Source organism: Monodelphis domestica, chromosome 3, assembly GCF_027887165.1.
Source record: "Monodelphis domestica isolate mMonDom1 chromosome 3, mMonDom1.pri, whole genome shotgun sequence".
Taxonomy (NCBI): domain Eukaryota; kingdom Metazoa; phylum Chordata; class Mammalia; order Didelphimorphia; family Didelphidae; genus Monodelphis; species Monodelphis domestica.
This window is the reverse complement of record NC_077229.1, coordinates 401,473,768-401,490,713: the sequence shown is the minus strand read 5'-3', so window position 1 is coordinate 401,490,713 and position 16,946 is coordinate 401,473,768. Positions and strand designations below refer to the sequence as shown.

Below are 16,946 nucleotides of genomic sequence, written 5' to 3'. Positions count from 1 at the left end.
AGAATTTGAATCAGAAATGACCAAAAAGGTGGAAGCCTTCTGGGAGGAAAAGTGGGAAATAATGCAAAAGAAATTCACGCATCTACAAAACCGGTGTGACCAAACTAAAAAGGAAAACCAGGCTTTAAAGGCCAGAATCAGGCAACTGGAAGACAACGATCGTGTAAAAGAGCAAGAATTAATAAAGCAAAGCCAAAATACCAAGAAATTAGAAGAGAACATAAAATATCTCACCGACAAGGTGACAGATCTGGAAAATAGAGGGAGAAGAGATAATTTAAGAATAATTGGACTTCCAGAAAAGCCAGAAATAAACACCAAACTCGACATCATGATACAAGAGATAATCAAAGAAAATTGCCCAGAGATTCTAGAACAAGGGGGTAATACAGCCACTCACAGAGCTCACAGAACACCTTCTACACTAAACCCCCAAAAGACAACTCCCAGGAATGTAATTGCCAAATTCCAAAGCTCTCAAACAAAAGAAAAAATCCTACAGGAAGCCAGAAAAAGACAATTTAGATATAAAGGAATGCCAATCAGGGTCACACAAGACCTTGCAAGTTCTACTCTGAATGATCGTTAAGGCATGGAACATGATCTTCAGAAAGGCAAGAGAGCTGGGTCTTCAACCAAGAATCAGCTACCCAGCAAAACTGACTATATACTTCCAAGGGAAAGTATGGGCATTCAACAAAATAGAAGATTCCCAACTTTTTGCAAAGAAAAGACCAGAGCTCTGTGGAAAGTTTGATACCAAAAAACAAAGAGCAAGGAATACCTGAAAAGGTAAATATTAAGGAAAGGGGAAAGGAGAAAAATGTTATCTTCTTCTTTTACTCAAACTCTCTTCTATAAGGACTACATTTATATCAATCTATGTATACTAACATGTGGGGAAAATGTAAAGTATAAATAGGGTATAAAGAAAGACCAAATAGAATAATCTTTCTCACACAAAGATTCACATGGGAAGGGGAGGGGAAGAAAACTCCTATAAGAAGGAGAGGAAGAGAGTTTTTACTTGAACCTTACTCTCAGGGAAATCAACTCTGAGAGGGAAAAACATCCAGATCCATTGGGATCTTGAATTCTATCTTACCCAACAAGGGTAGGGAGAAGGGAAAACCAAGGGGGTGAGGGGGAGAGGGAAAACAAAAAGGGAGGGAGGGGGGAAGGGGGAGGGAACAAAAAGGGAAGGACTAAAAAGGGAAACATCAAGGGAGGGGACAAGGGGGACTGATTCAAAGTAAATCACTGGACTAAAAGGTAGAGCCGAAGAAGAAAAGGTTAGAATTAGGGAAGGCAATCAAAATGCCAGGGAGTCCACAAATGACAGTCATAACTTTGAACGTGAATGGGATGAACTCACCCATAAAACGTAGATGAATAGCAGAATGGATTAGAATCCAAAACCCTACCATATGCTGTCTTCAAGAAACACACATGAGGCGGGTTGACACCCACAAGGTCAGAATTAAAGGATGGAGTAAGACCTTCTGGGCCTCAACTGACAGAAAGAAGGCAGGAGTGGTAATCATGATATCTGATAAAGCCAAAGCAAAAATAGACCTGATCAAAAGGGATAGGGAAGGTAATTATATTTTGTTAAAAGGGACTTTAGACAATGAGGAAATATCATTAATCAACATGTATGCACCAAATAATATAGCACCCAAATTTCTAATGGAGAAACTAGGAGAATTGAAGGAAGAAATAGACAGTAAAACCATATTAGTGGGAGACTTAAACCAACCATTATCAAATTTAGATAAATCAAATAAAAAAATAAATAAGAAAGAGGTAAAAGAAGTGAATGAAATCTTAGAAAAATTAGAATTAATAGACATATGGAGAAAAATAAATAAATAGGGATAAAAAGGAATACACCTTCTCAGCACCACATGGCACATTCACAAAAATTGACCATACATTAGGTCACAGAAGCATAGCACACAAATGCAGAAAAGCAGAAATAACGAATGCAGCCTCCTCAGATCACAAGGCAATAAAAATAATGATTAGTAATGGTACATGGAAAACCAAATCTAAAACCAATTGGAAATTAAACAATATGATACTCCAAAATCATTTAGTTAAAGAAGAAATCATAGAAACAATGAATAATTTCATCGAGGAAAATGACAATGGAGAGACATCCTTTCAAACCTTTTGGGATGCAGCCAAAGCGGTAATCAGAGGTAAATTCATATCCCTGAATGCTTATATTAACAAACTAGTGAGAGCAGAGATCAATCAATTGGAAATGCAAATGAAAAAACTGGAAAGCGATCAAATTAAAACCCCCCAGCAGAAAACCAAACTAGAAATCCTAAAAATTAAGGGAGAAATTAATAAAATCGAAAGTGATAGAACTATTAATTTAATAAATAAGACAAGAAGCTGGCACTTTGAAAAAACAAACAAAAGACAAAGTACTGGTCAATCTAATTAAAAAAAGGAAGGAAGAAAAGCAAATTAATAGCATTAAAGATGAAAAGGGGGACAGCACCTCCTATGAAGAGGAAATTAAGGCAATCATTAGAAATTACTTTGCCCAGTTATATGGCAATAAATACACCAATTTAGGGGATATGGATGAATATATACAAAAATACAAACTGCCTAGACTAACAGAAGAGGAAATAGAATTCTTAAATAATCCCATATCAGAAAATGAAATCCAACAAGCCATCAAAGAACTTCCTAAGAAAAAATCCCCAGGGCCTGATGGATTCACCAGTGAATTCTATCAAACATTCAGAGAACAGTTAATCCCAATACTATCCAAACTATTTGACATAATAAGCAAAGAGGGAGTTCTACCAAACTCCTTTTACGACACAAACATGGTACTGATTCCAAAACCAGGCAGGTCAAAAACAGAGAAAGAAAACTATAGACCAATCTCCCTAATGAATATAGATGCAAAAATCTTAAATAGGATACTAGCAAAAAGACTCCAGCAAGTGATCAAAAGGATTATCCACCATGATCAAGTAGGATTTATACCAGGGATGCAGGGCTGGTTCAATATTAGGAAAACCATCCACATAATTGACCACATCAACAAGCAAACCAGCAAGAACCACATGATTATCTCAATAGACGCAGAAAAAGCCTTTGATAAAATACAACACCCATTCCTATTGAAAACACTAGAAAGCATAGGAATAGAAGGGTCATTCCTAAAAATAATAAACAGTATATATCTAAAACCATCAGCTAATATCATCTGCAATGGGGATAAACTAGACGCATTCCCAATAAGATCAGGAGTGAAACAAGGATGCCCATTATCACCTCTACCATTTGACATTGTACTAGAAACACTAGCAGTAGCAATTAGAGAAGAAAAAGAAATTGAAGGCATCAACATAGGCAAGGAGAAGACCAAGTTATCATTCTTTGCAGATGACATGACGGTCTACTTAAAGAATCCTAGAGATTCAACCAAAAAGCTAATTGAAATAATCAACAACTTTAGAAAAGTTGCAGGATACAAAATAAACCCACATAAATCATCAGCTTTTCTATATATCTCCAACACAGCTCAGCAGCAAGAACTAGAAAGAGAAATCCCATTCAAAATCACCTTAGACAAAATAAAATACCTAGGAATCTACCTCCGGAGACAAACACAGGAACTATATGAACACAACTACAAAACACTCTCCACACAACTAAAACTAGACTTGAGCAATTGGAAAAATATTAACTACTCATGGATAGGAAGAGCCATACCCATTGAACTACCAAAATACTTCTTCACTGATTTAGAAAAAACCATAACAAAGTTTGGAAGAACAAAAGATCAAGGATATCCAGGGAAATCATGAAAAAAAACACATATGATGGGGGCCTTGCAGTCCCTGACCTTAAACTATATTACAAAGCACCAGTCATCAAAACAATTTGGTACTGGCTAAGAAACAGAAAGGAAGATCAGTGGAATAGACTGGGGGAAAGAGACCTCAGCAAGACAGTATACGATAAACCCAAAGATCCCAGCTTTTGGGACAAAAATCCACTATTCGATAAAAACTGCTGGGAAAATTGGAAGACAGTGTGGGAGAGACTAGGAATAGATCAACACCTCACACCCTACACCAAGATAAATTCAAAATGGGTGAGTGACTTAAACATAAAGAAGGAAACCATAAGTAAATTGGGTAAACACAGAATAGTATACATGTCAGACCTTTGGGAGGGGAAAGACTTTAAAACCAAGCAAGACATAGAAAGAATCACAAAATGTAAAATAAATAATTTTGACTACATCAAATTAAAAAGCTTTTGCACAAACAAAACCAATGTAACTAAAATCAGAAGGAAAACAACAAACTGGGGAAAAAATCTTCATAGAAACCTCTGACAAAGGTTTAATGACTCAAATTTATAAAGAGCTAAATCAACTGTACAAAAAATCAAGCCATTCTCCAATTGATAAATGGGCAAGGGACATGGATAGGAAGTTCTCAGATAAAGAAATCAAAACTATTAATAAGCACATGAAAGTGTTCTAAATGTCTTATAATCAGAGAGATGCAAATCAAAACAACTCTGAGGTATCACCTCACACCTAGCAGATTGGCTAACATAACAGCAAAGGAAAGTAATGAATGCTGGAAGGGATGTGGCAAAGTAGGAACATTAATTCATTGCTGGTGGAGTTGTGAACTGATCCAACCATTCTGGAGGGCAATTTGGAACTATGCACAAAGGGCGACAAAAGAATATCTACCCTTTGATCCAGCCATAGCACTGCTGGGTCTGTACCCCAAAGAGATAATGGACAAAAAGACTTGTACAAAAATATTCATAGCTGCGCTCTTTGTGGTGGCCAAAAACTGGAAAACGAGGGGATGCCCTTCAATTGGGGAATGGCTGAGCAAATTGTGGTATATTTTGGTGATGGAATACTATTGTGTTCAAAGGAATAATAAAGTGGAGGAGTTCCATGGAGACTGGAACAACCTCCAGGAAGTGATGCATAGCGGGAGGAGCAGAACCAAGAGAACATTGTACACAGAGACTAATACACTGTGGTATAATCTAACGTAATGGACTTCTCCATTAGTGGCGGTGTAATGTCCCTGAACAATTTGCAGGGATCTAGGAGAAAAAAACACCATTCATAAGCAGAGGACAAACTGAGGGAGTAGAAACACCGAGGAAAAGCAATTGCCTGAATACAGCGGTTGAGGGGACATGACAGAGGAGAGACTCTAAATGAACACTCTAATGCAAATATTATCAACACAGCAATGGGTTCAAATCAAGAAAACATGTAATGCCCAGTGGATTTACGCGTCGGCTATGGGGGTTGGGGGGGAGGAAAAGAAAATGATCTATGTCTTTAATGAATAATGCTTGGAAATGATCAAATAAAATATTAAAAAAATGTGTATTCAGTTCACTAATCCCTTCTTTTCTTATTTTGTTCATGTATGTTTATAAGGATACAAAGTTTCTAATGAGAACTGCTTTAACAGTATCCTAGAAATTATGGTATATGGCTTCGTCAATATCATTTTCTCATAGTTATTTATTTTTTCTATTATTTATTCTTTTACCCACTCATTATATAGGATTTGGATCTGTATTTTTTATTTGTATTCTCTGAGCTAATTTCTATTTTCATTGCATTAAGTTTTGTAAAGAACGTATTAACTATTTCTGTCTTTTTACATTTGTTTGCAATATCTCTGTGCCCCATTATATGGTCTGTTTTTGAAAAAAAAGGTCCACGAGGTCCTGAGAAATACATATATTCCTCTGTTGTCTCATTTAGAAGATGCCATAAGTCTTTTAGCTTTAGTTCCATATTTCTTCAGTTTCTTCAGTTCCATATTTCCCTTTTTATCTTTCTGTTACTTATCCAAAACTGAGAATATTAAAGTCTTTTGTCACTATTGTGTTACTAAGTCTTATGTTTTCTTTCTGAATCTGGATTCTAAAACATATATGTTTATTACTCTTATTGGTTTGTTGTCTGTGCTTCCATTCAGCAAAATGTAGTTTCCTTTTTTTTTTAATATCTGTTTATGTTTTATCAGGTAGCATGATTGCAAAATTCCTGCCCTTTTGGATTCACTTGATTTGCATGGTTTTCCATGTTCCAAGTTTTATTTTGTGTTTATATGTTGTTTAAATGTGTTTCTTGTATGCAACAAATTGTGAGGTTTTGTTTTCTTATCCAATCTATTCATATTTTTCTACATCTGACTGTAAATTGGCATTTTTTTTTCTAATTATGACTTGCCATCTACTGCTGTAAACACAGTACTATTTTCCTTCAGTTACTTTACCTTAATCTTTTCTATGGTGGCCCTGTTCCTACTAGTTCTTCTCCTCTCATGCCCGATTCCCTTTTCTAGTTTACTACCCCATTCCCTTTTGTGGTTTTTCTGATTAGTTCCTTTTTCTCTCCTTGCTTTTATCTGGTAATATGATTCTTCTCTTCTCTTTTTCATCATTTGGTTAATTAGATTTCCCCTTCCTCACCTCTCTTTCAACTAGTCCATTCATTAGATTTTAAAATTTCTTTTTTTTGGTACTCTTTCTCAAAAAAGATTTCTCTTACTTTTCATTATTCTATCTTCTCCTTTAATCTACTGTAGACTCTCATTTTCTGATTCATGACTCCTATAGTTATCTAGTCTTTGCATTATTTATATTCATCATTCAATCAACATGTCCCAGGAATCCATTCTGGGTTTTGCCCTCTGGGCAGTTTCTGCTATTGCCTTATAGAGTTTGCCCCAAGGGTTCCCCTTTTCCATCATGCCTCATTCCAGAGGTGGAGTCAAGATGGTGGCTTAGAGACAGCAGCAGTTCAGACCTCTGTAAACCCTTCCTCACCAAATCAAAAACACAATGCTTCAAAGGGACTGAAAACCAAATCTAACAACAGGACAGAGCTAGGGAACCCTCCTCCTGGACCAAACTTAAAATATATCTCCTAAAAAAACTTGAGTTTTAGAACACACAGGTTTAAGGGGAAGGAAGAAGGAAGGTCCCAGGAACACCCCCCCCAATAATGCTGAACACCCCCCCCAATAATGCTGAGCCTCCAGTGGTGGCTGGAATCTCTGGGTGGGCAAGGGCACTAATCCGGAGGGAGTACCTTGTCAGCAAAGCTATTCCAGTCTCAGAGCGTAGAACACAGATAGCATAGATGCAGTCAAGACACTCCATCTTGCCCCACCCTCCTGGTTTTGGCCTCAGGGCACATCCAGTTTTGGGGATCAACTCCTCCACCCTGGCTCAATCTCACCACTATGGCAGATAAGAAGCCTTCAAAGGGCAGGGAAGCTCAAGTTCCAACACCCTCTCCCACAGAATGATCTGAGAGCCTTGCTGACTAAGCTCCAAGGACAAAAGCTGCAACAAATTACAGGCAACAACCTTGACAACAGGGTGGGAAGCCCAGCTCGTTTCCAGCTTCTGCTGTCAGCAGAGGAAGATCTAACTAACCTCACCAATCAACAAAACAGAGAAGAAGCCCCTTCAGGGCAGAACAGCCCAAACCCATCAATACAGCACATAATGAGAAGAGCAAGACTATATGCAACTACAGGGGGGAAAGAAGGGGGAAATGTGAGTAAACAACAGAAAAAGAAAAAAGAAATTCCAATTGACAACTTCTATTCAGGCAATGAACAAAGTGCAAATGGAACAGAGGAAGATCAAGGAACACCAAACAAAAACACAGAAACTCCAGAGAATTGGACACAGGCTTTGGAAGAACTCTAAATATAATTCAAAAACAATTAAGAGAGGCTGAAGACAACTGGGAAAATAACTTAAAAAGCACAATAAATCATCTGGAAACAGAAAATAGTGTCTTGAAAACCAAAATTAATCAGCTTGAAAATGAGGCAAAGGAGATGAAAGATCAGAAAGGAAAGGATGACCAAAAAAAAAAAGGGATGAAATTCAGTCTTTAAAAACTAGAATCCAACAACTAGAAGCAAATAACTTCATAAGGCAGCAGGAAACTATAAAACAAAATCAAAAGAATGAAAAAATTGAGGAAAATATGAAACACCTCATCCACAAAACAGAAGATCTAGAAAACAGGTTCAGGAGAGACAACTTAAGAATCATTAGACTACTGGAAGATCACGACAAAAGAAAAAAGCCTGGACATCATTCTATAGAAAATTATCCAAGAAAACTTCCCCGACATTCTATAGCAAGAGGGAAAAGTGGAGATTGAAAGAATCCACAGATAACCTCCTGTACTTAATCCCCAACTGATAACCCCCAGAAATATTATAGCCAAATTCAAGAACTACCAGACCAAGGAAAAAATATTACAAGCTGATAAGAAGAAGTCACTTAGATACCATGGAACCACAATTAGAATAACACAGGATCTGGCTGCATCTACACTGAAGGACCTAAAGGCATGGAATATGATTAAAAAAAAAAAAGGAAGGGAACTAGGTCTACAACCAAGAATCAACTACCCAGAAAAACTGACTATATTCTTGCAGGGGAAAGTATGGTCATTTAATAAAATAGAAGACTTCCAAGTATTCATCATGCCTTATTCTCAGAACAATGTCAATTACTACCTGTATCAAAGAGGACATTTACTCATGGTAGGGCCCCTCTCCTACTATGTCTCTGATTATACTGATCTATACTATCCTCTGGTTACCTTTTTCCCCCTTTTACCTCAAAATTTCCTCCAAGAGACTGTTCCCTCCTATTTCCCCAGATGCCAGTTGTATCCATAAGTTCAAACTCCCCAAATCCTAAGGCAGAAAAAGCATTTCTTTTCAAGCATTAAATCGCCACAGGCAATACTTAGCATAGTTTTCATTTGGGTAGTCAACCCATAGCACACTATTTCCATCTCTCTTCAGAGACTGCCTCTTCACCTGTAGGAATATTTATTAGTGGAACCTCCTACCACCAACAAACTATGGTGTCCCCTATATTCTCCCTCCCCCTTTTCAATTCCTCCCCTCTCCTCCTCACCCACTCTCTTGCAAACATTTACTGAGACCAAGGGAAGCGGGCAGGGGAAGGTTGGTTCACATAGCCTTCACTGCTAGATCTTGTTTTGACCTGAACACATCACACATTCCTCTCTTTCCTCCTATTCCCTTCCCCCTTTTTCATGAACCCTGCCATGTTGTGTTATATTATAATTCCATAAGAACAATGATTCACCTGTAGGTAGGGTGTCACCAGATTCTGTTTATAATGACCCAGGCCTGCTTCTTCACTGTTACCTCCATCAGATTTCTGCCTTTATCCATCTCTTTGTATATCTTTAGAAAGAAAATCTCTTAATGGTATCTCTGTTGTTACTCTGTTGTCTTTGCTGTCCTTGGCTGCTGCATTTATTCTTTCTTCCTGCACCTGTGTTATCTGGTGTGTTTAGGAACAAATAATATCTGCAGCTTTGCTTTTCTTTCTAAAAGTTTTGAATGCTTATTATTGAAATCCACCTTTTTTTCCTTTATAGTTTATATTTGCAGGATAGGTAACTCTGGGCCTCATTGCTTTCTGGAACACATTATTCCATCCCTTCTTGCTTTCTAGTGGGGGCTGAATAGTCTTGTGTCCTTTGAATGTCCTTTCCTTTGTATTTGAAGGTCTTTCTCCTGATTGCTTAGAGAATTTGGTGTTACTGAACTGAACTGTTTAACCACTATTTGTCTTTAACCACTGTAGTAGGCAGCCTTGGATTTTTTTTTCCTTTTGGGGGTAATCAATTAATTCTTTCATTTGCTATTTTGTTTTCTTATATTATTTCTTGCACTATGATATTCAGTTATTTCATCTGGCCATGTTTTGGGGGAAGACTTATTATTCTAAACATCCTGTCTTCAAAACCAGTATGTTTTGCTTTCATAGTGAGTATATTTTCTTTCAATGATAGCTTTTTGCTTTTTAAAGATTATCTTTCCTTTCTGTATATTTGCATTCCCAATCTATTGTTCTCTCATATCTTTGGTGAAAGCTTGCCACCGAAGATTTAGTTTCATATTTTCCTTTGTTTATTTTTCTGTTGGACTTTCCAAAACTGAAAGAGGGATACTGACGCCTCTTGTTACTATTGTCTACATATTATTGTATTCAGTCATTGTTTCCTTTATGAATTTGGATGTTAAGGTATCTGGAGTATATAATTAAATGTAAAGATTAAAATTAATAATCAATAAGTATTATATCTTAAATGTTTTACTAATAACAACTAAAGTAAAAGTAAATACCTGAACTCAGTCTGGTCTCAGGTCAGAGAGAAAAAGGGTGGAGTTACAGTTACTTTTATATAACAATAACATGATCTCACCAATGTAGAGCCACAGGAGAGATTACAGGGAATTTTGGGAAATACTGTAATATTGCTCCTTTTGGTACAATATAATTTCCTTGTTTATCATTTTTTACTTTCTGGATGTTTGTTTTGGCTTTTCTCATATAGCATGATTCCAACTCTGGGGTTTTTTATTGAATCCTCTGATGCAGAAAAAAAAAATCCATTACCTCAATTTTATTGTTTTTTAAATGTTTTAAACATGTTTCTTGTAAGCAACAAATTATGGTGATTTGTTTTTTATCCATCTGTCACTCTTTTACCTTTTTTAGATCAAATAATCCACTCATGTTTAAAATTATTGAGAGTTAAGCTTATATTTTCCTCCGTTTTTTTAAATACTGGTTCAAGTAAGTCGTGATCCTTCTCCCTCTTCTGTGCAAACAAAATGTCTCTTCAGTGACTTTAGTTTAATATTTTTAAGGTGGTCCTATTCCCACTGATATAATGGTGGCAATGATTGAGCACAAGTTAGGCATTAGTTCATGAGGTTACTTCCTTTTTTACGTTACTGGTGTCGAAGGCCATGGAAGACAGTTAAAGCTACTTTGTTTAGTACATAATTTCTGTTTTGAAGAGGTTTGAGAGATCATGAAAATCGGTTTTAAAAAAAAAGTTTACTACTCTATCTTATTGTTCACATGACCAGTAAGTGTCACCAATGACTTCTTAATTCCTTACAATGATATTTTTCTATTTCATTCATCCTGAATATTCTTTTCTCTTCTCTGGGCTTTCACAACTTCTCTATTGTCTCTTATAACTAAATGAACTCCTTCCTAAACTCCTTTCATCATTATTTCCACATGCTTCAAGTGTTGATGCTTTCCAAAGTCATGTCAAAGTCCAATTTCTACTCTCTCAATGATCTCATCTACTCCCATATGTCAATGACCCCTTATATGAAAATGGCTTTCTTAATAAAAATTCTGAATTTCTAACTTCTTCCCTAACTTCAACATGGCATCTCCAATTGCCCACTGAACATCTTTATGTAGATCTGGTAGTACCTCATACACCATAGATCCAAAACAAAATTGCCTTCTAACTTTTCTATGATGACATCACCATCTTCTCAGGCACCTATGTTCAAAACCTCAGAGCAATCCTGGACTTTTTTTTATCCTTTTCCCACCATTTTTATTCTACCTCTTCAATAGCCCTCATATTCACACTGCTGCCAATATACATCCAGATCTCATTACCACTCTCCAAGGCCACTGCAATAGCTTCTTATCTGATTTCACTGCCTCTGCTTTGTCCTCTCCAAATGACCCTTCATAAACTAGCTATATTAGTATTTGCAATGCAGAATAACATAAATATTCTTAATGCATGGGTCCTAATATGTCATTTCCCTATTTAAAAGTCTTCCAGAGATTCAGTAGTCTTCGGAAGCCTACTTCTTAATAGGACAAAATACAAATTCTTTAAACTAGCATTAAAGTCCTCTACAACCTGATTACGACCTACCTTTAACAGCCTTATTTCAGAGTACTTTCATTCACACACATTGTGGTCCATCCAAAGGGTACTGACAATTCTAAAGACAGTATCTCCTACTATCACACATTCACTGATAGTTCCCACTCATTTCCAACTCTCTCCTATCCCTCATCTAGTCCAATCTTCACACCTATCTTTCAGAATTCTTTTTCTTCAAGGCTCAGTTCATGTGCTATGTCCTAATACAAAGCTAAAACTGTTCTCAACTTCCTCAAATCCTTCTAGAGCTCTTTGTACCACCTTCTCTGTTAGAGAGTGTGTATATGTGTGTGTATGTGTGTTTGCACTGTAGATCCCTGTTAGAATATATGCTCCACAATGACAAGGAGGTTCTTTTTTAATAACTTTTTTATCAATAGCATCTAACATGTCTTACATAAAGTATGTACTTAACACAGAATTGTTTAATGAAATAAGAGCCAAAAGTGCTAAGCTGCAAGAATTGCCAGCATGGAGTTGTCTAGGGAAGGATTACACAAGAAGATGGTATAATAAGGAATTAGGGATGCTAAGCCTGAATACATGAGAGCTATATTCATGTACTGGAAAGGTCAACACACTAAGGAGATTATTAGACTTGTTGAGGTTTGCCCCAGGCTGCAAGAGTAGCAACAACAGATAAATTTCACAGAGACATAAATTTAAACTAAAAGTAAGAAAAAGATTTCCAAACAATTATAGTTTTTCAGTTCATTGAGAAATTAGCTAGTCTATTCTATAAGCTTTTCTTAAGACATTTTGTCATAATGGGGATAAATAATTTTGTTTTTTCTTTTAGTTTGTTACATTAAAATTCCCAGGTATCTCACACCCACCCTCACTGCTGTCTCCTATATGTACCAGGGAAGGCATCATTTAAAAAAAAAGATATATGTATACATAAAACTGTCTTACTATGTTTCTATTCTATCAGTTCTTTCTCTGGAGATAGGCATTTTATAAACTACAAAGTGTTACCTAAATGTCATCTAATATCATCAATTTTGACACGTCAATTCCACAAACACCAGAAAATCCATTTACTATGTACTTAAAGTTCTAACTTTGTTTTTAAAAGTTGTCTGGTAAACCTCAGATTTTTAACTCCAAGGCTTATACTAGATATCTAAATAGGTCAAATATCTTTTTTAGCCAAGTTGACAATCAAGAGATAGTTGTTAAGAAAGTAATTATTTTTTTAATCCAAGCAAGAGGAGCTCAAGCTTTAAATGTTAGAGATAGAAGGATGAATACAAAAACCCTCCACTGTGAATGAAAAACAACAAGAATAATACAGAATTGACTGAACTAATATATAAAACTGAATTTCCTTTATCCTTCTGCTGACCACAAGGGAAAATTTTTTTAATAGGATATAAAATTTATAAAATAGCCTTAAGCAGAAGGGAATTTAAACAAAAGAAATCTAAGGAAGATGAGTTTAGCCCTTTGGGAGAGAAAACAACAAAAGGTATAGGATACGAATATGTGTGTGTGAGGGAGAGGGAGAGTGTGTGTGTATCTGGAGGTCTTTTGATTCTAAATTAAAACATTATTCGCAGAAATGGGGGGGGGGAGTTAAAATCAAGATGGAAAGTGGGGAGGAACTATGATTTCATCATTGGGGAAAACTCCAGTTATGGAAATTCCTTCCATTTATGCAGATTAGATAGTTGTTAGAGACTCTGAGAAGCTAAATGATTTTCTTATGGCCACATAACTAGTAAGCATGAAAGGCAGAGCCTGAAAACAAGTTTTTCTGCTTTCAATGTTGATTCTACATAATTCCCATCTCTCACAAAGTTAGGGTAAATATTCAAAGAAACAAAGCTTTCCACAAACTGCGACAGAGGCTGGCACTAAAAGAAACAAAAAATATGTTGAGAATTATCTCATGTTTATGCCATCTTTGAGCTGACAAATCACGAAAATTTGACTCTAAACTCAATTAAAATAGGAGATATGCTTAAAATTCTACAGAATAACTGGCTATGAGTCCTTTAAAAAGTTATGAAACATACATTCCATAAATCCACACTAAAAGATCTAAAGTTTGAAAAGTTGAATTGCTGGTTACATAAATTCTATTTTTTAATTATAAACTTGATATGCTAATATTATTACAATGTTCCAATGTACAGAATTTAAAACTAAAGGTGCTAGGTCTTCACTGCAATATTGTGGCCTATAGATAACTAATCAGATTCACTTAACATCTGAATTTCATATTTATTTCCCCAATCAGATTTACAGCTGATCCTACCCCTACATTTCAAAGGTTGCAGTCTTCTCAACAACCAGCACCAAATCCCATGACCAATGCAGATAGGAAGATCAAAGCTGTTCATATTAGCAAAATGGCCTTTCCAGAACTCTCATCATTAGCTTCTTTTCCCTTTGGAATGAGATACAAGAGTAGGAGCTCTCTCCTGTTGATTACTGAAATATAACTAGCAGATTTCACATATTAAGAAATTTAATCATTAACTAATTCTGTATATTTTTATTTAAAGTAGTGGCCAAGAAGTGATTGTCACTATGATCTATCATTTAGTACCACTGAGCTCTGTGGTTTGGTAATATTTAAGTAAAATGATAAACATATAAAATAAGCTAATAGATAATTAAGCACACTGAAAGCACTTCCCTGTCATTAACTACTGGAAGAATTGATAAAAAAAAAAACCCAAACCCAAGAATTTATAATTTTACTTGGGAACAAAGATTATTTTAAAACATTAAGTGTATATATTTTCCCAATTAAGTATTAAAATTTTAGCCATCCTGCTGCTTTTTCCCCACTTAAAATTCTAAAAATTAACTCACCGTCTCCAGCAGGTAGTCCTCTCTCCTTTTTCTCATCACATTTGTTGCAGTCACTGAAGTAAAGCAGCAGAAACATATCCAGAAGTACCCAAATCAAGGAGGTGGCTAGAACCACCTTACAATATGCAAATTTTCTCATGGCACTTTAAATAAAATGCAAAAATTCTTTAAAATATATAAATATAGAAATATCTCCAAGATAACTTCAAATCAGTTTCATGAGAAATCACCTTCACAACCTGTAACAACAAAAATAAGCACAAAAACTTCAATTAACCAAAAAGTAGAAAACTAGGAAAACAAGTAAGATTCATTTTACTTATTATATTAAGAGGTCTGCTCAAGAAATGTTCAAAGTGGTAACCCTAATACTCTAATTTAAAACACTTTATATCTATACAGATTTACATTGTTTTGTATTTAAAACTGTAGACCATGAATTTAAGAAACAGTTTGATCCAATTCATAATAATTATTGTTTTAAAAGCTTTATGAAATTTTAGGTTTTTTGAAATTTTAGTAACAGTAGCTAACAATTATATAAGCATCTACTATGTTCAAAGTATTATGCTAAGCACTTTACAAGTATTATCCCACTTGAGACCCAAGATAATCTTGGGAGGTAATTCCTATTATTATCTCCATTTTACAGATAAGGAAACTGAGGCAAAGAAAAATTAAGTGACTTGAATTCATGTTTCTCTTATTCCAGGCCTTGCATTCTATCCACTATATTACCTACCTACCACTTACTATAAAAACCACTGAACTTTCTTAAAAATAAGGAAATTGTAGACAAAAAAGTGCAGGTTTACATAATTTAGACCAGAATACCAAATCTAAATGCTTATTATGTGCAATCATCATTATAATGACAATAGCCTTAAGATGAATCCTAGACTAAGATACAATTATAAACTGTTGGGAGTGCAGCAGCTTTAAAAAAATTCTGATTTAAAGCCTCAGATTTGCAAGTGTGCATATAATAAATGGTTTTGTATATCTTTAAACTTAGGTTTTTTTTTTTTCAATTAAATTACCTTAAAATTTATAATAGCTAAATTCAGAGAAATTCATCACCCAGAAGGGCTAGCCACCAGGTGAAATTTTAATATCTAGAATGTCAGAAATAAAAGCCTGGGTTTGAATTTTATCTTGTCCACTTACTACCAGTGAGACACTTGAGCAAGTCACTTAACCTGAGTTTCTACTTTCTAATATGTAAAATGAGAGGAATGAGATGGCTTTACAGTTTTAAATGTATGATACACGATCCTTCCAATTCTGTTTCATCATAAAATAGGTCAAACAAAAAGTCTTTTTTTCCTGAGTGGAAAAAAAGGCTTAAATTATACTTAAAGAAAAAAAAAAGAATAGCTTAAAGTGTGCTACAACTTAAAGGTCACAAAATACCACATTTTTATAAACTCTGTGATTCATATGACATTATAGCAAAAAAGTCAGCATACATGATTATATATATTCTATACCATTTTATCTTAGTGCTTATTTTAAGCTTTAATAAATCTAACTTAAGAATTAAAATTCTGTGGTATCTGAGACATAAGACGTCTACTTACTTGGCTTTTCAAAAGGACACTGACAAGACTGGTCATTTATAATTGCCAATCAACTTTATATTCAAAATAAGCCTCCAGACACAAGTGACAATTTTTATAGAAAATTTTGAAGGAACACCATTTCTTTTATTAACATTCAACAGTTCTGTGTTGATATGGTTTATAAATTAAATATAGCTATTATAACTAATCTAATGCTATAATATAATTCCTCTTTAGAAGAGTACTGAACCCAAAAACATCAAAAAGCAACTTACATAGTATTAAGCTACAAGTAATTTTTCCCTTACACGACAGAAATTATGCCACTGTATTCCTCAAATCTCTTTTGCTATGAAATAAATATTTGTATAAATTCCATCTTGGATTCAGTAAGTCATTAATTTAAAAAGGAAAAAATATGCTAAATAAATTAAACTTTAGAGTGTAAATACCAATCCAAATTAATTGAATAGCATAAAAAAGTCTTCTCTGACATGAATTAGAACATAGCAAATAAAACCAATTAAGAATACTTCTTTGGTTAAACAAGCTACTGCCTGGAAATTATGTGGATCCACAATTTTGTATTTATTTTGTCTATGTTTATGTATATAACTGTTGACTCCTGTAATAGAAGGAAAAAAAAGCTCCTTGAGTTCATTGGTTAATCTTTTTGTATCCCCAGTGTTTATCACAAAGCAGACACTTATTAAGTACTTGATGACTTA

General features: G+C 35.0%; 1 protein-coding gene across 2 annotated transcripts in view; it reads right to left on the bottom strand.

The window, feature by feature from the left end:
- GALNT1 (polypeptide N-acetylgalactosaminyltransferase 1) overlaps nt 1-16,946 on the bottom strand; it is a 166,808-nt gene that overhangs the window by 71,685 nt on the left and 78,177 nt on the right. For both annotated transcript variants that reach the window (XM_056824357.1, XM_001362832.4), the window contains one exon: nt 14,657-14,895. In XM_056824357.1, coding sequence (XP_056680335.1) covers nt 14,657-14,795 — 139 coding nt within the window. In that variant the 5' untranslated portion in view covers nt 14,796-14,895. The remainder of the gene's footprint in view (nt 1-14,656; nt 14,896-16,946) is intronic.